The following is a 22,273-nucleotide window of genomic DNA, read 5'->3' on the forward strand; positions in this document are numbered from 1 at the left end:
TAAGTTATGTTTAAGACTTTGTGTTGACAAGGAAGGAATATCAGGACATACCCCAGTGAAGTGGATATTACCAGGGGAATAATCGTCTCCTGAGATACAGTAGGAATGGAAGGATCCTGAATGAAAAGCAAGAAAAGACATTGCAAACAATCCCTGGGAAAACATTAAGTTTGGAATGTGCTCCTAACAATTTTGTAAGTTTCTTGAGAAAACTAGAGCAACTCCAACCTGCAGTATAGAGGAAGGGAAGAACTCGTAAGAACCAGTTTGAAGAGAACACACTGATCTGTAAACGTGAGCTTAGGGACAAACTAAGGCATCATAGAAAGCTGATCAACCATCAGGAAGAATTTGGAAAGGAGAAAGGGGCATTAAGGCTGCTTACCAGTGATGGAACAGATCTAACAGGTTGGCTCGATATCAACGCCAGGGAGAAGAATTGTTGGAGGCCCTTACTTGTAAAAATAGTCGCAACTATTGGTCTCTCGTGAATGGGGGTAAGACTACATGTTCAAGTCGTTTTTAGCCTGTGCATCCTCCTGCATTGAAGGTAGCTGTACTTGTAAACTGTGCCTCCTTCCTGCATTGAAGGTAGCTGTGCTTGTAAACTGTGCCTCCTTCCTGCATTGAAGGTAGCTGTGCTTGTAAACTGTGCCTCCTTCCTGCATTGAAGGTAGCTGTGCTTGTAAACTGTGCCTCCTTCCTGCATTGAAGGTAGCTGTGCTTGTAAACTGTGCCTCCTTCCTGCATTGAAGGTAGCTGTGCTTGTAAACTGTGCCTCCTTCCTGCATTGAAGGTAGCTGTGCTTGTAAACTGTGCCTCCTTCCTGCATTGAAGGTAGCGGTGCTTGTAAACTGTGCCTCCCTCCTGCATTGAAGGTAGCTGTGCTTGTAAACTGTGCCTCCTTCCTGCATTGAAGGTAGCTGTGCTTGTAAAACTGTGCCTCCTTCCTGCATTGAAGGTAGCTGTGCTTGTAAACTGTGCATCCTCCTGCATTGAAGGTAGCTGTGCTTGTAAAATTGCATTTAGCTTGTGCCTCCTTCCTGCATTGAAGGTAGCTGTGCTTGTAAACTGTGCCTCCTTCCTGCATTGAAGGTAGCTGTGCTTGTAAACTGTGCATCCTCCTGCATTGAAGGTAGCTGTGCTTGTAAACTGTGCCTCCTTCCTGCATTGAAGGTAGCTGTGCTTGTAAACTGTGCCTCCTTCCTGCATTGAAGGTAGCTGTGCTTGTAAACTGTGCCTCCTTCCTGCATTGAAGGTAGCTGTGCTTGTAAACTGTGCCCCCTTCCTGCATTGAAGGTAGCGGTGCTTGTAAACTGTGCCTCCCTCCTGCATTGAAGGTAGCTGTGCTTGTAAACTGTGCCTCCTTCCTGCATTGAAGGTAGCTGTGCTTGTAAAACTGTGCCTCCTTCCTGCATTGAAGGTAGCTGTGCTTGTAAACTGTGCATCCTCCTGCATTGAAGGTAGCTGTGCTTGTAAAATTGCATTTAGCTTGTGCCTCCTTCCTGCATTGAAGGTAGCTGTGCTTGTAAACTGTGCCTCCTTCCTGCATTGAAGGTAGCTGTGCTTGTAAACTGTGCATCCTCCTGCATTGAAGGTAGCTGTGCTTGTAAAACTGTGCCTCCTTCCTGCATTGAAGGTAGCTGTGCTTGTAAAATTGCATTTAGCTTGTGCCTCCTTCCTGCATTGAAAGTCCCTGTTTGTTTGAAAGTGTTGTCCTTAGTGTCCCCCCACCCCCTGTGTTTGGCCCGAGCACCCGCTCCCCCCCACCCCCTCCTTCATGTGTCTCAGTACATCAGTCTGGTAAGTGTCCTCCTCACCATCGCAGCTAGCTATGTCACTACCTATCTCCCCTATCTTCTCTAACTGCTTCTCTATTTCCTATCCCTCCCCTATCACTAAATCTGGCCAGAAGAAACTTAAGAAGGTCATACTGGGCTCCAACCCAGGCCTTCGTATTGCAGACACCAACTCTTACTGACATTCTCTTTGTCGTTACCTCACCTGACCAATCAACCCGGTACATGGCCGCCTTTCTCTCGCCTATCGCCTCTTCTCTCATTAATGGTGGCACCCGCTGGAAGGTCCCCCTTGACCTCTTCACCAGTTCCATGGTCATCATTAATGTGTCTCAGAATGGAACCATCATGGTTCAGCATCCTCAACCCAACCTTCTTCTCTTTGACAGGCTCCTACCTCGTCTCTCAAACCTTACCTCTCCCCCTGGACAGGCTCCCTTGCCTGCTGCACCTTCCTCATCCTCTGCCCAGGCTCCTTCGCCCACTGCGCCCTCCTCCTCCTCCTCTATACAGGCGCCCTTGCCATGCCTCATTATCTTGTCTCTATTGTCGGCCTTGGCCCCTTAGCCATCCTCCACTATCCCTCTGGCTCTCTTGCTAGCTTCGGGGGCAGGGGGGTCCATCCAATGCACCCCAACCCCAGCGGAAGACTTTCAAAGGTGGTAAGATGGTAATCGGCTCCATATTGCCACGCTAAACTCTCGCTCCGCAGTCGAACACTCGTCTGACATCTGTAACCTCCTTGAACACATGGATCTAGATGTGCTCGCCATCACGGAGACATGGTTTAAGGACAGCTCTGTCACGAGTTTTGACACACTCCTCCCTGAAGGATACAAGATCCTCTGTTCCCAGGCCCAAGAGGTCAGGAGAGGGAGTGGCTCTGATCTTCCCAGCATGGATACCTGTGTCCATCATCCCCACTCAGGCCTACTCCTTCGAGTGCCTAGTCTGCAGGCTCTCACTCTCTCCTAAATCTTCTCTCTGTATGGCCACCAGGACAATCCACTCTTTTCCTTTCGGAATGGGCAACATTCATCTGGACTCTCCTGACTTGTCAGGACCTTTCTGCAACCTATGCAGTTCTCTCTCCCTCTCTATCTTACCTTCTGGCCCCACACACACAGCGGGCCACACTTTGGATGCTCTCATCTCTACGGACACCCCTCTCTCTATCCCTCTGACCACCTCTCTTGGCCGAACCACTCTCTTCACACTTGAAGCTCTCCTCTTCTCTCGCATCAGCACAACTGCCATGGCCACTAGGTTTCAAAGTCACCAGACCCATGAAAAGAGTGACAGGGTGCCTTTACCTCTACTTACTTTCCGCCTCCTCCTGCGGCTGACTCCCACCCCGACACAGCCCTTACTAATTTCAATCTCACCATCTCCAACACCCTTGATAATCTTGCCCGTGTCATGAGGGGCCGACTGAAGCCTCCCAAAAAGTGCAACCCTTGGTACAACACTGATCTGGCTGCCCTTAAACGCAAGTGTAGGGCAGCTGAGCGGAAATGGAATTTATCAGGCAGACCCTCTGACAAACTGGCCTGCTGCCTCCTTCAAAGGCAATATCGACTCTGCATCCACTCCAAGAAAAGTCTTTATTCAAGCCCGGATCTCCGTGGCATCAGATGCGGCCAAACTTTTCAAAGTCTGTAAGGAACTGGCCAATCCTGCAGCAGCTTCCTCTTCTACCACACACGCCCAGGACCTTTGCTCAGCCATGGCCGCACACTTCACTGCAAAAACCCAAGACATCCTTCCCTCTCACTTCAACATCACATCATGCACCAACACCGTTGGAGCCTCCCTTGGCCCCTCCACCACTTCTCTTCTCTCACGCCCATCACACCTGATGAGGTTGCCAGACAAGTCCGATCTATGAAGGCCTCATTGAAACAGGTGGACCCTTGCCCCTCCAAAACCTTTAAGGAAAACATTGACTCTCTCGCACCAGCCTTGGCTGATCTCTGCAATCTCTTTTGCCACTGGTGTTTTCCCAACTTCTCTTAAGCACTCCCTTGTGCACCCTCTGCTTAAGAAACCCTCTGCCGACCCTACTATTCCGGCAAACTACCGCTCCATCTCTATCACCCTTTCCTGGGCAAACTCCTGGAGAAGCTGGCTATCTCTCAGCTCACCCTCCACACTGAATCTGCTGATTGCCTCCACAACCATCAGTCTGGATTTAGAGCATCCAGAGGCATGGAAACTGCTCTTCTGAACGACCATGAAGACCTGCTCTCAAATCTCAACAATAATGCTCCCTCTGTCCTTTTTCTTCTTGACCTCTCCTCTGCCTTTGACACAGTAAACCACAACATCCTGATCGCACGTCTCCGTGACAGCCTGGGAATAACAGGTCAGGCTCTGGTGTGGTTAACCTCCTTCCTCTCTGACCGCCTATCCCAGGTGGAACTTGGGTCCTTTCTCGCTACTATCACTCTTTCAACCTGTGGCATTCCCCAGGGTTCTAACCTATCCCGCTGGTTCTTCAATGTCTACCTGGCACGTGTTAGTGGGAGAATTCTCAGAAATGTGCAAATTCCTTTCTACCTTTGAGACCCCCAGCTCTTTTTGCTGGACTTTAGGACTTTAAATTGTTATCCTGGAGAGAGTGAGACCTTGTTCCCACTCTCTTATGTATTTGTCTGTGATTTGAGCACTGTTTCTTTTGGTTTCGAGTCTGAGAAACTCAATAGGAATCATCTTTACATTGTGGCACACAGCACCTTCAGTGTAGGGGCCACAGGGAAGTCTTCCAGATTTCCCAAAGGCTTAAATGCCTTCTCTTGGATGAACTACTGTTTCCAAGAGCAGTGAACTGAAATTGACTTTACGTACATTTGTAACTTTCTAGACCCAGCACACACTATCTTACAATAGGATGCTGGAGGGGTTACTTAGTATCCCCTTTTGTCTAGTTTCTCATATAACAATTTTATTATGTTCCCCTTTCTTCGATGAATGGCTGGTAGCAGTGGTTTACTTTTAACTACTGTGGTGTGTTTTTACCGCGGTCTTCGTTTGCAGCTGCAGTAAAGCACCCATGGGTGCCATTTTTGTCAAAATGGCCCGGTATTCTTTTTTCGCCATTTCTTTGTGGAAAGGTCCTTCTTGAGGTTTACTCTGCGCGCCGAACTAGGTTTGGTCCCTTTGTTCATTTGGTCTTTGGCAGGATTCACGAGTGAAGCCCGCCTCCTGGCTCCAGGGTGTCTAGCAGGGACAGAAAGCAAGGGAGGTGCCCGAAACTCCCTGTGCTTAGTCTCCTAGGAGACCGGAATGCACTCTTATGTGATTGGCTGGCTGTCCGGCAAGGACAGCCACCCTGCTGGGTGACTGACAGTTAGGCTGGAATGAATGGGCGAAACCTGCATAAAAGGCAAGGCTTTTTGACTTGGAAGGCAGAGTTGACCACTAGACAAAGGAATCCAAAGAAGAATTTGGAAGAGACGCCTGCTGCAACTCCTGGACCGTTGGGTTGCCTGGTGAAGCCCTGCTGCTGTGCTGAAGCTCTGAATTCGCCTCGACTAGAGAAGCCCTGCAAGGACGACTTCTTCCTTTGGGTTGGTGGGACCAATCCACTCCAAAGTAAGCCTGTCTGGACATCCTCTCGAAGCTGGTTGTATTTCCAGTGCCATTGCTGCTGGAGCCGAAGTGCCAGGGAGATGAACACCAGATAGTATGCGTTCCCTTTAAGTTGTCGAAGAGCTCCGGGAAGATCTTCTGCACTCCCAGGAAGCAGGACCGACCGAACCTGAGCTACCTCAACGGAGGGCTGGACCACAGATGCAAGGAAAGCCCATCTTGACAGGCAATAACCCGCGGTGGTGCTATTTGCTGAGACGCGAGGAGCTGAAACCCCGAAGTGCCACTGAATAGAAGTTGGTCCTTTTCTGTCGCTGATCGTCCCGTTGCAGTGCAGGAGTCCTCCAGACATTCTCCCTCTTGTCCACACGACTGAGGCCCAGGAACACAGGATCTGCAGAGCTGCACAGGAACAGAAGCCAGCTGTAACCGTTTTTCTTCTAACCAAAGGTACTGTACAGTCTAAGAAAACTTAGCTCTTGTTGTGTAGCCTCACTTGTTCTCAGATGAGTCTTGTCATGGTTGCTTCTGTATAGTTGCTAACAGCTTCTTTACCTCACAAGCCTAATCAGCTTGTGGCCCTACTTTGATTTCTTCTTTTCTACAAACACTTCTAAAACATTGCAAGACTTTTACCTACCTGCATGAAGTGTTTCAGTTCACCTAGACTTTTGCCCAATTGACATTGGCCTGGCCTGGCCTGGCCTCTTCTTCCCTATGACTTAGTGTTTGGTCTTCCTTCCAGGAAGGGGATAACTTACTTTGCATTGGGGGGTTTTCCAAAAGTACTTACCTGCTTCAGAATATTTGTGAGATCTCTTGTTTTGTTCTAATAACCTTTTATCTTTGACATACCTCTAAGTATTGCTCTAAATACCACAGTGATATATGAATGTCCATTGTCCTAGCTATTTAAGTCACCTGAGGGTGTAGGAAGTGTCTATGTGCCATCCCAAATGGGTATTTGCTGATTTAGAGAAACTAAGAGTGTGTATTTTGGAGTGTATTTGTACTATTTTAATGCCCCTTCTGAAGAAGGCATACTCAAACTGACTGTTAAATAAATTAAGAATTGTTTAATCAAGCAATCTTGTGTGTAAGAGTTTATTTGAATACTTGTCACTGTGAATCTCTCCACTACTGCTCATATGGACTACTCTGGAGATAAGCCTGGCTGCTCATTCACGCTACCAACCTGTGTAGTACAGACTTGTACCAAAGGTTGGGTTCCTATTGCTATGAGGTCAACGTTGTTGTAGTGCACCCAAAGGGTACTGCTCCAAATCTTGCCTAACACGTGTGATTGACACTTTCACGTCAAACTTCCAGTGTTATGCGGACGACACTCGGCTCTCCTTCAAGCTACACTTGGCCACCTCCTCTACCTCACTCATATCCAACTGTATGTCCACTATTCAGTCATGGTGTGCTGGAAACGTCCTGTGCCTCAACGCCAGTAAGACTGAGATCCTTCGCACTGGGACTCCTGCTTTCCCACTCTCACTCTGGCTGGCCTCGCTTGGCACTGCGCCCGCACCCACCTGTGAGGCTAAAAACATCTTTGACTCCACTCTCTCCTTCTCCACTCACATTTTGGAGATTTAAGCCCAACTACCAGCTGCACCTCCTCGGAGGTACTCTCCCTTTCCTCTCCTTCCCCCATCGACTCACTGTTTCCAGAGCCCTGGTTCTCTCAAGGCTGGACTACTGCAACAGCCTCTTTGTCAACCTCCTGGCCTCTGCTCTGTACCCACTGCAACTCATCCAGAACAGAACCGCGACACGTATCCTTGGCATCAAGACCAGGGACCACATGTCTATGGCGCTGAAATCCCTCCACTGGCTCCCCGTGGCTGCGAGGATCAAGTTCAAGACCCTCTGCATTGTCCATAAGGCTTTCTGGGGCCTGGGTCCTACCTATCTCCAATGATGCCTACCTAAATACTGTCCTTCCTGAGACCTCTGCTCATCCATCTCCAACTTTCTGCGAGTGAGCCGGTTCGCCAAGCAGAGATTTGGAGGGAGATCTTTATCCTCAGCAGGGGCCTCCCTTTGGAGCAACCTCCCTGCCGCCCTCCGTCTTGAGCCTGATCTCCTTAAGTTCCGGAAACTCCTTAAGACATTCCTTTTTTCCTCTTCCTTCTCTCTCCCCCTACCCTGCTAACTACTCTCTCCGCTCTATCCTGCTCTCCCTCCTTTTCCACACAGCATGCTGACTGGCCACCGGGTGTACCTCAGAGTCTCACAGATCCATGCCAGTCCTCCCGCACTTGCCCCTGGGCCTGGACATGCCTCAACTCTACTGCACTTGGTCAATGACCCATGAGAGTGGCAGCTCTCTGCACTTAACCTAGTTTCTGACTGAGTGGGCGCTCTTGGCCTCCTATTTACCCCCCCCCCACTCCCTCCCGCTGCTCTGCACTTGTTCTCGCCCCCCCTCCTGTACCATCTGTGCACTTGCACGACCTGAGTGCACCATGCCTTGAAGATCGTCGATCTTCCCTGTCTCCCCTCCTTGCATGGTGGCACCTCAATGGACTTTGAAAAACTGCAGAATCATCTCAGACCTATTTTCTGTTATCTGCACTGTTAATTATATTATATGCACTTACTCTGCCTGGCAGATTTGTATTGTTCAGAAATTCAAGGGCTCTAAATAACTGTTTTTCCCTTGTTCCCTCCCTTCGCTTTGAAACACTTGCCTTGTGTATAGGCGCTTTACAAATAAACATTACCATACCAGAGCAATAGTGTGACTGAGGAGGCATTGTGTAACCACTTTGGAGAACTGTTCAATAATCAACATTTGGAAACAGGGATCCAAATGTCTTGGATTCCGTGGCAGAGATGTGGCAGTGGAGAAGAGGTCAGAGACCTGATTACCAGGGCGTCCAGCTCTAGAGCAGCTGGTCCGAATGCCCTCTCTAATTACATATTGAAGATGACTGGTCAACTGTATTATGAGTTGTGTGCAAATTATTTTGATACAGAACAATGTCCACACAGTTGGAAGTCAGGAGTTGTAGTACCCATATATAAGACCAGTGATGGGATGGAACCAGAAAGCTACCGTCCGATCGCATTGCTAGATGCAGATAGTAAAATATTTGCAGGGATAATCTTGAGAGAGTTGGTGAAATGGGCAGATGTGAATAAGATACTAGATAAAGCCCAGATTGGCTTTAGGAAAGCACTGTCTACCAATCTTAATGGTCTCATTGTTAACTGTATTCGAGACAAAGCATGGTATATGGGATCTGCCCCTCTATGTGGCACTCTTTTCTCCAAAGCCAGTAAATAGAGACCGATTATGGGGGAAACTAAATAGTTGGGGTATTCTGCCAAGTCTGTTAGCAAAATTAGTCCATCCGCACGAAGATACAAACATAGTAGTGAGGTTGGATGGGGAAGGCAACCACTCCAAAACAATATCCGCCAGCCAAGGAGTGAGACAGTGTTGTATCTTCGCTCCTTTTTTGTTCAATATGTATCTGGCAGATATTAAAAAGCACTTGAACAACGCTGCCTTTGCGAGCCGAAGAATTGGAACCTATAAATTGCGCTGGCTGGCCAATGCTGATTACACCCCTAGGGAATTCAACGGCTACTAAATGCCAGAAGTAGTTATGCCTTAGCCAATGAATTAACCACCAATCCAACTGAAACCAACATCCTTAGGATGAGTAAAAGAGGTAAAATGCAACACCGGCTGAAGTGGAAATTGGAAACTACTCGCATTAAGCCAGTACAAGAAACCAAATATCTGGTGTTTAGACTGACAGCCCACCCAAATGGGATACTCCTTAAACGATCATTAGGAGAGAAGATTGACCAGCAACTGAAAAATATAAAGTTTCGGCTTTGTACATTATTATAAGGGCAAAATAATACCAACTATTATGTATGGGTTGGATATTTAATCCCAGGTGTGGGACCTATATTAGGATTATTGGGAAGGACGGGTGTGGAAAAGGGCACTAAGACTACCACTGTCGCTACCAATAGTAGCATTACGGTACGAACTAGGTTTAAAATCTCTTGCAGCGAGTTATGAATGGAAATTACTACAGCTATATAATTCGATCAGGTGGCCTCATGGGAATACTCTGTTTATGGACCTAGCAAAGGAAGAGAGGCAATGTTCCAGTATTTTCCTGAAAAAATTGAAAGTAAAGGCCAAATCTATCCTGCCCCGAAAACAGAAAACCATCATTGACATGAATTCAGATCAAAAGGGATGTAAACTTGCCCTTGCAGAAATGGACTTGATGGGCACTATAGATTGAATGAGATTGTTAAAATTACATAACCATTCAATTCGCTATTTTAAAAAATGTGGGTTCCTTACCACTCTCTCGTGTAGTTTCCAGACTACAAGGGACGTGAAGCCCCATTGAGATTTCATTTAAATGTGCTGCCAACTGGTGAAATACTAGCAGGCAGACGCACAATTGGAGTAAAGAAAAATCTTTGTCCTCTATGTCATCTAAATGTGGGTCAATCCCTGTATCAGGTGTTGATGGAATGTGTAGCTACTAGAGACTTTAGGATTAAAAGCACCTCTAGATTTGTGGACAACCTGTGCTGGTTAGACACTACAGACTTCTGGCAACGCCTATCCTCCGGGCATGAAACTTTATCTGTAGAATTGTATAAAGTGTTAAAAATGTAAAATTATATGAAGCTTTGCCTTGAGGATTGGTAGGAAGAAAGTTTGAATTTGTATGAAAGTTGAAAATGTACTGCTTCTTTATTTACTTTCGATGAATGAACAATTTGATTTGCTCCGTGAGAGAGGATTTTGTGAAAAGTCAAATAATTGACTACCACAATATTTTAAAAAAATGAGTGCATGTGGAAAAAGACAAAAAATCCAGGAATCCTTCATAAAGTGCCGGGGGCACTCGTATGTGGAGGAGATTGTGCTTAGAAATGAAAATCTACCCTAACAGTAGCCATGTTAAGAAGATCTATCTAAAGACCCTGACCATGAGGTTTAAGTGAAATCTTCCTAATGCTTACTCAAAGGAGGATGTCTCCGTACAAAATGTGCATGCAGAAGGCAAGCTGTTATGTCTGCCCACGCTTCAAGAGCTTGCCCCGTTTCAGCACCAAGCAGAGATGCCTCATTGATTGAAAGTCAAGACTGCCATTAATGATTCTATGATCAAGTCTGATAATGGCACATGGAGCTATAATAGAATGGATGCTGGCTAGATGATTAATTCAATGCTTTTACCGAACGCTTTTTGGTGTTTATCGTGTGACTCCCGAGCAGGAGAAGGGTGGAATGTTGTTTGTTGGTGTCTAATTGTGCTGATAAGGATATGGGCCTCACTAATGCTGGGCATGTTGAATTAATTAGATGAGCAAACTGAGTGGTGACAAAGCTTTAATAGATGAATGGCACTGAGAGGTATGATCCTCACTAGTCGCATAGAGGGCATTTTGTAGGTTAGGCTTGTATTGCACTGTGATGTACATGAACTTCACTGATGGCACAGCTGAGATCTTGTGTGTTCGGGTTGAGGCATACTGTTAATTGTGTTCTCCAGCATGGGGTCTAGCATGGATTCACATGCTCATGATTATTCCCCGTTGTGGAATCCTCAGTAAAAAAAAGTGTTTCACTTTCACTTACAAACTGTCTTTCTCCTATAAACCAATCACTGAGCTCTGGGTCATACTGCCCCCAGCCAATGACTGCCCTCTCCTTAAGTCCCTCCTCTGGCAGCCATCTTTAGATTTTTACTGCACATTCAAGTGTTTGGAGTCCTCATGTTTTGCTCTGTGAGCTATTGTTTTCGATTAAAAAGTTCCTATTTTTGTCAAATAGAGCCGGTGTGCTCTTTCGTTCCTTTGACCGGCAAGCAGGGATCCGTATGTCGGCATCTTTCAACGCCCCTCAAGGGCAAGAATCATCAAGAGTTTCATCGAAGATTCCAGAAGGCCATCAGGCCTACTACCGCACGCCGGATCATGTCGGAGGAGAAGGAGGGAGGCTCCCTCTTCCAGCTTTGCTCCAGCTGTGGATTGAGGAACATGTTTGTGGAGGACAAACACTAAGAGTGCCTCTACTGTCTCCATCCGGAGCACAGGGAAGCGGATTGTGAAATCTGCCTTGGGTTCTCCAAGCGCACCGTTAAGGATCATCACAGTAGGTTGGCGGCGTGGCTCAACGCCAATGCCTCTACCCCGTTCAGCAAGCTGGGGCACGCCTCACCCAGGACTGGCCTTTCTGAGGAGCAGGCTTCTAAGTCCTTTGAGGGTGCTCCATCCATGGGGGCCCAAGGCAAGGCCAAGCACTGCAAGTCCGTTTCTGTCAGGGTCCCGCAACGGGCAAGGTGTGTTCATCTTCGCCATCTGCCTCCATCTCCAGTCATCACTCCAGTCCCTCCTCGAAGAGGAAATCGGTTAACCCAGGGAAGCTGCGTGAAAAGCCGGAGAAGACCATGGTCCAACCTGCCCCTGAAGGCCCAGGTGCTCCAGACAGTCATCCTCGACAATCGAGCTGATGTGGCCTCCCTCTCGAAGGTGAAATGGGCTGACCGGGTCCAAGGGACCCTGGCGGCAGCCAGAGTGGCCCTACCCCCGAAGCGGGAGGCCTCGGCCAAGCCGGTGGAGAAGACACTGGAAGAGAGGATGCCATCCCTAAGCCCGAGACCGACCCCCTCAGGATGCAAAAAGACAGGGGTGTGTGCGGGGAGTGGAGGCCTTGACTGTGCTCCAGGGCACAGATATTTCTTCCTCGGACGAGGAGGACCTGGTGTCCGTTCACACGGTCCCAGAGCACGTGGGGAACGCCGAGGACGACGGCAGGAATGACGACAACGATGTGGGTGATGGGCCCAGCAAGCCTAACCCGCCTGACACCTCCCAGGGACGTATCGCTGTACATCCTTTCAACTCTCCACACCCTGGTGTCGGAGATCCAGAAGAGGATGCTGACCGCACCTCTGGCACCAGGCCCGCCGTCGGCGAAGAAGAGAAAACTGCACCCTAAACCACTTCATCAACAACCGCACATGCCCTCCCCCCTAGGGATACAGGGATGGACACGGCAACTACGGACACAGACGACAACAGCAGCGTTTATCTGCCACCAAGGGCTTCTCCCCTAGACGAAATGGGGTCGTTCCACACCATGGTCGCTTGGGCATCTGAGCTCTATCAGCTGATGCCAGAAGAGACCAAGAAGGAAGGGTTCCTTTACCAACGACGTGAGGCCAAGAGGAAAACCATTCTGGCGGTGCCGCTCCTGGCCGGCATTTGGGATGAGCGCCTGGCGCTGATGAGAAACCCAGCCTCAGACCCTGGGTGAAGAGGGATAGGCTGGAGAAGAAGTACTGGGTGCCGAAGTCTGCACCCAAGTGCCTACGGTCGCAGGCGTCCCCAGACTCTGTGGTCTCGGTGGCTGTGAAGAAGTAGTCATCTTCTAATCCCTCATCCTCAGCCTCCATTCCGTCGGACAGCAAGGGGAAGAGGCTGGACGCCATGGGTACGAAAGTGATCTACTCGGCGGCAACGACAGTCAAGGCAGCGAATGCACTTGCGATCCTGGCCAGATACGTGAAAGGTGCTGCTGGAATTTCTGCCCGACAAGCGGCCCGAGGCGCTTGAGATCCTCCAGGAGGGCGAGGTGGCATCAGACCATGCCATCACTGTAGCCCTGGACATCACGGACACAGGGTTCCGACAGATGGGGAACGGTGTCTGCCTCCGTCGTCGTGACTGGTTGAAGGCCACCAACTACCATCAAGAGGTCCAGACAAGGGTGCTGGACATGCCCTCCGACGGGGACAACCTCTTTGGGAAAGCCGTTGACGAATCATTGCAGGCCATTAAGATGGACACAGAGACGGCCCGTACCCTGCGCTCTCTGCAGCAGCATTGTCCATTATTTCGTGCCTCTGGCAGAAAATCAGGTAGATCATCGAAAGGGTTTGGCGGAGGGTCCTCCTTGTGCGTCAACCCTCCCGGTCCACGACCCAAAAGGCCTACAGGGGCCACACCAAGACTTTCGGTGGAGGTGGCCGACATCGTTGTTGTTCCCAAGGTTGGCACGCAGGACACAAAGCAAGATTGAAGCGGCCAGGATGTCGGGCCCCCACCCATGCACCCCAGTGGGAGTCCGACTGGCGGGCTTCGTCAGCGAGTGGGAAAAGATTTCCACCGACCGATAGGTGTTGGACACTCTCGGCTCACAGACACACTAGAGTTCCAGCAGAAGTGTCCGTGGATACCCGGCAGGAGCAGCATATCCCTCAGCTCCTGCAGGAAATACGGTGGCGAGAGAGCTGGTTCCAAAGCAACTGCAGGGCTCCGGAGTCTACTCCGGATAATTCTTGTTAAAGAAGACTGGGGGGCTGGTGGCCCATTCTAGACCTGCGGCGCCTCAACAAATACCTCAAGTCCCAAAAATTCAGGATGGTCACGTTGCAGCACGTGCTCTGCCTACTGGAGGAAAGCGACTTCTTGTCGTTGCTGAATCTGGAGGACACATACTTCCACATCCCCATTCACGAGAAGCATCGGAGGTTTCTGCGCTTCGTGGTACAGGGAAGCTGCTACCAGTTCAAAGCCCTTTCTGTTCGGACTGAAGTCGGCGCCCAGGGTGTTCAGAACATGCTATTCCTAGGGGGCCAGGCTCAACATGGTCTCCTGCCTGCGGGCCCCCTCGGAAGAGAGAATAGTGGCCATGATGGGCAAGGTGCAACATCTGTTGGCACTGGAGACCGCCACAGTGTGGACAATCAAGTCGCTGCTCTGCATGATGTCGTGCATTTACCCGATACGACTCTGCAGGTTTGCGGCTGCAACCCCTTAAGGAATTCCTGGACGCTTGGTGGATCCAGGTGTGCGACAGCTTCACAGACAAGATTGTTCTCGATGAGGAGTTTTGTTGACCAATACGGTGGTGGGGCGTGCGCTCCAACATCGCCGGGGACACGGATTTCTAGAGCCCCCCATAACAGGAGATGGTCACCACGGAAGCTTCCCTGGAGGGCTGGGGAGCCCACAGCGGACGTCTCCATGCCAGAGGCTTGTGGCTACCGGAGGTGAGGGATCTCCACATCAATGTCCTGGAACTGCGAACAGTGTTCTGGGCCCTCAAATCATTCCTTCCATCCCTCAAGAGCAAGGTGGTGAGGGTCTTCACGGACAATACCACCACAATTGTCTACATCAGGAAACAAGGGGGTACCAGATCCCTGACGCTCTCCAGAGAGGCAAAAGACTTGTGGCATTGGGCCATCGCCCAAGAGATGTTCCTCATTCCTTTTCACCTGGCGGGAGTCGAGAACACCAGAGCTGACTCCCTCAGCAGGGAACTGCGCTCTTGCCACGAGTGTGAACTTTGACAGGATCAAGTGGACGGCCTCTTCTTCAAATGGGGCAGACCCCAGATCGATCTGTTTGCGGTGGCAACAAATTCCAATTGCCAAAGATTCGCCAGCAGGTTCCACCAGCCGAGGAGCATGGAGGATGTTTTCCTTCCCGTGGGAAGGCCTGTTCCTGTACGTGTGCCCCCCCACCCCGTGGCCTCTCCTGCTGTAAGTCATCAATTAACTCAAACGTTGATGATGCAGGATGATCCTCGTCACCCCGGCGTGGCAGCGGTAGATTTGGTACCCGGATCTTCTCAGCATGTCGGCGTCTTCCCCCCCGGTCAAGCTGCCGGTTGTCGCAGATCTGTTCGTCAGAGAAGGAGGGCCAATCCTACATCACAACCCAGGATTGCTGTACCTGAAGGCTTGGCTCCTGTAGCCTTAGAGTTCAGAGGGTACGAGCTGCGGGTGGACTGCAGGGAGGTCCTTGCCAGGGCCAGAGCGTTGTCGACTCCTCAGTGCTACGGGCACAAGTGGAAACATTTTGCAACATGGTGCTGGACGCAGAAGATCAACTGTTGAGGGTCTTAGCTCCGGCAGATTCTTCTGTACTTGTTGTCCTTGGCCAAGGCGGGGCTGGTGCACACCTCTATCGAGGTGCATCTGGCGGCTTGCTCCCGCTTCACCAGGTCTCCAGGACGGTCTTCTCTTTGGTCCCACCGGCTAGTCAAGGAGTTCCTCAAAGGACTGTTTCGATCGTTCCTGTTGGTGAAGGCCCCTGCCCCGGCGTGGGAACTCAACGTGGTGCTGACAAGGCTCATGGGGGCTTCCTTTGAGCCTGTGCATCGGGCATCTCTCAAGTTCCTTTCGTGGAAGACGGCTTTTCTCGTGGCCATCATCTCTGGCAGGAGGGTAGGTGAGATCCAGGCCCTTTCCTGCAAACACCCTTATCTGACTTTTTATGACACGAGGGTGGTGCTGCGGACGCACCACTCCTTCATGCCAAAGGTTCCAGAGGAATTCCACCTCAACGAGCCTTTGGTGTTGCCTGTGTTTTTCCAAAACCTTTGTTGCCGGCAGAAAGGACTTTGCACTCGCTGGATGTGAGTTGTGCGCTGAAGTTCTATGTGGCATGCACGAAGAGTTTCCGGAAGACCTCTCAACTATTTGTGGACTTTGGTCCTGTTAACCATGGGAAGGCGTCCAAGGCTTTCATCTCCAGGTGGCTCTACGGCTCCATCACACAGGATCACCGGTTGGCAAACGGACCACTGTCCGGCTCCCCGATATCCCATTCCACCTGAGTGATTGCTGTGACGACTGCGTTCCTGTCTGGTGTGCCCCTGCTGCACACCTTCAAAAGATTCTACTGCGTTGACAGGGATTCCAGAGAGGAGTCCAGGGTCGGCCAAGCAGTGCTAGGCAACCTGTTTGCTCGAAGGTGAGCTTGTTCCGCAGATAAGAGTATTTGCTTCTCTTCAGCCTTGCCACCTCCCGTGGTTGTGTAATGTTGTACTGCTATGTATTCTTTATTCATGAGCATGTGAATCCATGCCAGACCCCATGCTGGAGAAGGAACACGTTACTTACCCATAACTATTGTTTTCCAGCATGAGTCTGACATGGATTTGCATGCAAACTCTCCCTACTGCCCCTCTGTGGCTCTTCTTGGTCATACTGCCACTTTACGTGCTACCAAATCTGAAGATGGCTGCCAGATGAAGGTGTTAGGCAGAATCCTGTGCAGTTCCCTTGGGGAACACTGTGAAAAGATTAAGACTACAGGAGCAGCAGTAAACCCAATTGGTAGCAGTCTGCACCACCCAGACTGGTAGCTGTGACTGAGCAGTCAGACTTCTCTCAACAAGAGTAGGACAGTATGCATAGTATACACAATAGGTTCAAAACACAGTATAACAAACACTGACCAGAGCTTGGTATAAAAAGTATATAGTTATTATTTAAAACACGCTTTTAGGCAATACACTAGCACTCTCAATGAAAAGTAATCTAAAACACAGTCAGGTAAGTATACACACCTCCCTTGATAACTATCAGACAAGTCGGGGTTAAAGCACAACTATTTGTTAAGACAGAAGTGAGCGCTTAACCTAGATGGCACTCCAATAGTTTAGGTTAAAAAGGGAGAGAATAGGCAGAGCGTAATATAAAACAGTTCCCAACACTTTTGAGTTCAGAGCAAGGGGAGAAAGGCAGGTTATACTGTAGAGCCAAAGTTCATAGGCCAGGCCCACTTTAAAGGGAGCCAAGCGAAATTTGCCCAGGATCACACAGTTTAAAGTGCACTGAAAGTCTTTGTTTGCAGAGTGTTCACAAGAGGTTGGGGTGAGTCAAAAGATATAGTTAGAAGGCCTGGAGCCAACCCAGTTTAGAAGCCAAGGATTTAAGGGTCACCTTTAGCAATCTGTAGAAAGGGAGGCCAGGCAGGACACAGTACCTTAAAGGGAAAGGAAGCTCCATTGTGGGCAGTTGTTCCTGGCAGTGGTTGAGGTTCGTGGTTCCGACCAGGGGAAGAGAAGATGCACTGCACAGGGATGAAACCAGCCACGGAGTTCCCGATTAAAAGGTGCAGTCCTTTTATTCGTGGTCAAAAGTGGTGAGCTTGGCTATCCGGCCGCCGGGTGCTTGGCATGGGCGATTCGACCAAGTGACGTCTTTGGAAGCGAAAAAGGGCGAACTGGTTGGTCCTACCAGCTCAAAGGGGAGAAGACTCTCCAGCAGAAGATCTTCCCTTGTCGTTGGAAAAGTGGTGAGTTCGTTACAGCAGGGCTTCACCGGTGGTGTCGTCGGTTGCAGGTGGCTCAGCTTCTTCCCTCTTTGGATTCTTGGGTCCTGTGGCGACTTCTGAAGTTCCAGTCACAAAGGCCATGCTTTTATGCAGAAAACCCCCATTCATCAGCCTAGCTGTCAATCGCACATGCTAAGTGGTGAGCCGGGCGGCTCACCACTGGGCCAATCAGAGTAGAGTGTGACTTGGGTTGCCAAGGCAACGCAGTCCAGGGTGCCTATTCCCCCCTCCACCCTTCCTATGGATCCCAGACAGAGTGGCACCACTTGGAGGGCTTCTGTGGAGAAGCCCACCAAAATAGTGGAACAAAGAGCTCGACCTTGGTCAGAGTTACAGAGATGGACACAAACTCCATTTTTGAACCGAGTTCTGGCAAAAAAGACCCAACCGTAGATTTAATATTAAATAAATAAACCGGCGGTATCTTTAACATTGCACCAAAAAGTGTTGCGTTTAAAATCAATGGGAAAATCCCATAGAGAATATTCCGAAGGAATATTTTGCGTGGTAACCACTGCCACCAGCTAGAAACTCGACGAGGGGGGACGGGACAGTGCCCCCTCAAAAACAGACCCAGGGGCAATCGAATTACCTCTTACCAGGACTTCCACAATATGATGGTTTGTACTGGTTCTGTTCACAATTTGAGACTAGTAAAGCCAATGGTGACTTTACATGCCCTGGGAGACAGTAGTCAGTCCCAGGGTATGGAGTCTATATTTGGGGGTCACTGTGACACCCCTGTGGTACTGCACTGAGGGTGCTGTGTACCACACATACAGAAAAACAGATGATACTCTATGGAGTCAAAAAGAAACCCCATAGCCCATGAACACATAACAAGTCAAGGACATACCTCAAATCATGTCTAAGAGTGGGAGTAAAAGAGCCTCACTCTTAGCAGGAAAAAAAACAAACCCCAAAAATTCAGCAAAGCTGCTGGGGGACTCACTAGGTTTGGGAAATTAGCATTATCAGAGAATTCTCCCCAACAGAAGGGCTTAGGGAGAGGGCAGTCATTGGCTGGGGGCAGTATGACCCCGAACTCAGTGATTGGTTTATAGGAGAAAGACAGTTTGTGTGAAAGTGAAGCTTTTTTTTTTACCGAGGATTCCCGGCCTGACGGGGAATATTCATGAGCATTGAATCCATGCCAGCACCATGTTGGAGAACAATAGTTACAGGTAAGTAACTTGTTCCTTACCTTACTTGTAACACAGCATTTGCACTCTATGGTAGAGTACATTGTGTGGGTCTCACTAGTAACGCAGTGGATTTATTTAGATTACAGTGAATCTCACAAAGGGGGTGCAGGGTCCCAGAAGTGAACAGTGACCATGTTGTAGGTTAGGGTTGATCTCCTAGAGAATTCTTCGTTTCTGACTAGTGACATATAGCTCTGGTTGCCAATCTGAGTGGCAGTGAGCAGAAAGGTGAGAGGGCTCTTTGAGCAAAACTTTAGCCGTAGCTACATGCTATGTGTGTCATGTGAGTGAAAGTGGTTTTCTTACAGATGATCAAAAGTAACATTTTTTATTATTATTTTTTTTAAGGTCTTTATATAAATTTCCGTCACCTGTATAAACAAAGACGACGAAGGATAGGACGAGTGAAGAGAAAGATGAACTGAAGAAAATTGTGGGCAGCTTGGAAGTCCACCCGTTGACCCACTCGCAATCGCTGTTTGTGCTGATGCAGGAAAGACTTTAATGATAGTCGTCCCTACACATGATTTCGTTTTTGTTTTGATGGGTCACATGCCATCATACTTGCACTGGTTTGTACGAGTTACCTCTGCATGAGACCTTAATCTTCCAGTGCCCACGGCGGACCCATTGTACACAATCTGGCGTGGTATTGATAAGACATTAATCAGACGCCGATTGGGCATCTCAAGACTGCAACTGCTGAACCGCTGCTACAATGGTCTGTGGGAAACAAGCAATGAAATTTGGGACCGTCCAAATGTCCACGGAGCTCACGCCTTCGTGATAATTTGAAGCTTTTGCTCTGTAAGCATGGTGTAAAGAAGTACTCAGGATGCAGATTGAATGATGAACATTAATTGCATACAACTACTAAACAGAGCTTATGCCGAAACATCCGCACATCACCCACCTGCCACCGACGAGTATGCTCGTCCTTTTTGCATAGACTTGCATAATAGCATGGCAGTTAAGGGGTTAAAACATTCCCTTAACTGACTCAAACCCTCATTTGAATCCATTCCACGTTAGCTAACATATGCCGCACCTCATGTATACTGTACATCTAGATTCACACCACAGGTACAGAGTAGCTTAGTATCAGAGTAGAGCCAATCTGGGACACCTTTACCATAGCAGGGTTGGAACTTACACCCAAAACATACCAAATATTTTCCAAGATCCTGTAGCTGCTTCCTCAAAACAAAAACATAGATGTTCTAGAAGATGATCCAATGACTTTGGGTGCCAAACGTATCACTCATGCTCATCCTATTACCACGAAATTGTATTGGCACCTCAGACCATTATAACCAAACACATTAAAAAAAACAAAAAAAACAAAGCTGCAGACACTGCTGGTTGATGCACTGCCACCCCACCTGATTTTTTTTGTGTTACTGAATTAAACACTACATTTGGATTCCAGTGTGTTTAAAAAAGATAATGTGATAGTGGAAACCCCTTACCTTAATTATATTGCAAGGCTGTTTATTTACAGTAATTGCTGACTTTCTAATGGCATCCCTTTCTCTGAAGCTGTGGTCCACACTACACATGCCCTATCGCATCAAGCATCGTGGTGAGGAGGCAGAGGCAAGGTGGAGTGCTTTCTGAATTGCTGAAGTAGTCCTATAATCCTTTAGAGCCAGACAAGTGCTTACAAACATCCATGTGATTAGTATGATCTGATGAGGTTTTTTAGCATGTTTTAAATCGAAAACAATTCTGAAGCCCCGTACAGAGTATGTTCCAATTGGTTCATTGTGTCCCTGGTGCAGGTAGAGAAGCCACAGAATGGGTGTTCTGCCAATCATTACAGGTGGAACCCTTAGGATTGCATAGCAACCTTAGCAGAGTGCTAGTGATGCAAAGAACCTCCAGGTACTTCAGAGGTGGAGGGAGTGAGATATGCACTAGAAAGAGAAGCGAGCAAAGTGGGTGTGATGTTACTCACCTTCAGGCATTCCCACAGGTACTAAAGGCTGATCAAGCACTATCTTTACCCAAAATGGTCGGTCTGTATTTTAATTGGAAGAACTGGTGGGTGAGTGGCCTGTCCGTTATAAGTGGCAGGTTTAGCAACTCGTTTCTGTCTCTGCCTTTAACATGAATCGACAACCTGGACCTAATCCTGTAGTAAAACTAGCTAAGATCTGTGGATGTCTAGACTTGGCTGACCGGACTACAGTAGTAATGCTCAGTTTACCCCCTTAGTACTCCAAGAAGGGTTTTTATCTCAAACCCTAATGTCATCCTAATGTCATCCTGCAGGTTATTCGGGGTGCCAGGCATACTCTCCCCCACACTTATCTGAGCTGTGCTGATAAAGGTAGTATAAAAAGTCGGCACACAATTTTAATATTTTCAATATTCTTTATTAAACACTGAATAGATAGGTGGGACCATATTAGAAATATTATGCATTTCAAAACATAATTTTAAAGCATCAGCATCTAGAACCAGTGGTATTGTCACATTATCCAACACCAACATCGGTTACAAGTGGTATTGTCTCATTTCAAGGAACCAACACGTGCTTCAACGGCCTGGTGGTAGGCAGTAAAGGACTGCCCCTTTCTCGGTTTCTTCAGAGGGAGCTTTGTATTCGAACTTGGGTCACTTGACCTGAATGTACATGGACCAATCTGCAATCAATTAATAAATACTGTCTACTCGATCAGGGCAATAATTCATCATAACATAAACCCATGCCAGTTGTCTATTCTTGAGTAATAAAGTTCATTTAACTGATCAATGTAAGCAGACTTTTTTTTAATTCTTATAACCCAAATAATTGTACGGGGGATATCAAGTCGCCGAGATTGCACCAAGAAGGTGATTTCAGTATAAACCTGCTTTTAAAATGGATCATGCAGCAGATTCTAACTGAATGAACGGCTCTAATTGGATACAACAGTCTTTTTATTTTACAGATTTGGGATTTTAACTCACTTCACATTTCTTCGAATGGCAAACCCATATATTTTGTGGGCAGTGTACTCCTGTGATTTCAAAGATCAACTTGGCATCAAGTTATCTGAGTTAAGATTGATATTCTCCAAGAGTACATGTTCTAATCTGCATCTCACTAATAACCAGGGTTTGCAGTTAGTCTATGCTTTGTGGATATCCACAGCTAGTTTAATTGTTTTATCACCATAACTGTTTCCACTACACTCTATGGGGTTGCAATTTGGGGTACTCGATCTGTTAAACCTTAAGGACAGTAGAACAGGTTTTAATAAATAAGGTCCTGGGTCTACCAAATAGTGCCCCTAATGTTACCATCCGTTTTGAGGTTAATTTGCTGCACATAAATGAGGTTACAATATGGAGACCTTTATACTGGATGAGAATGTGTGCTAATCCGCAGCTTGGTCTCTAGGCCAGCCTACTGAAGGACATTTTGAGCCTCCCCTGTGGTCGCTCGTATCCATTTAATCCTGTCCAGAACGTTTGGAGCGCCTATCCATACCACAATTGGGAGCAGCTACAAACCTAAGGTGAGGGAAGTTTATTGGACTGCCTGCCTTGAGG

At 48.2% G+C, this 22,273-nt stretch overlaps 1 protein-coding gene across 2 annotated transcripts in view; it reads left to right on the plus strand.

Annotated features, from left to right (window-relative positions):
* The window catches only part of HACD3 (3-hydroxyacyl-CoA dehydratase 3), a 219,556-nt gene extending 198,069 nt beyond the window's left edge, over nt 1–21,487 (plus strand). The window contains exon 11 of one of the 2 annotated variants that reach the window (XM_069625114.1): nt 19,082–21,487. In XM_069625114.1, the coding sequence (XP_069481215.1) occupies nt 19,082–19,158 (77 nt within the window). In that variant the 3' untranslated portion in view covers nt 19,159–21,487. The remainder of the gene's footprint in view (nt 1–19,081) is intronic. The other variant, XM_069625115.1, reaches the window with a different exon arrangement.
* The last annotated feature ends 786 nt before the right edge of the window (nt 21,488–22,273 follow it).

The sequence above is a fragment of the Ambystoma mexicanum genome, chromosome 11 (assembly GCF_040938575.1).
Source record: "Ambystoma mexicanum isolate Mex_15411 chromosome 11, UKY_AmexF1_1, whole genome shotgun sequence".
NCBI lineage: Eukaryota > Metazoa > Chordata > Amphibia > Caudata > Ambystomatidae > Ambystoma > Ambystoma mexicanum.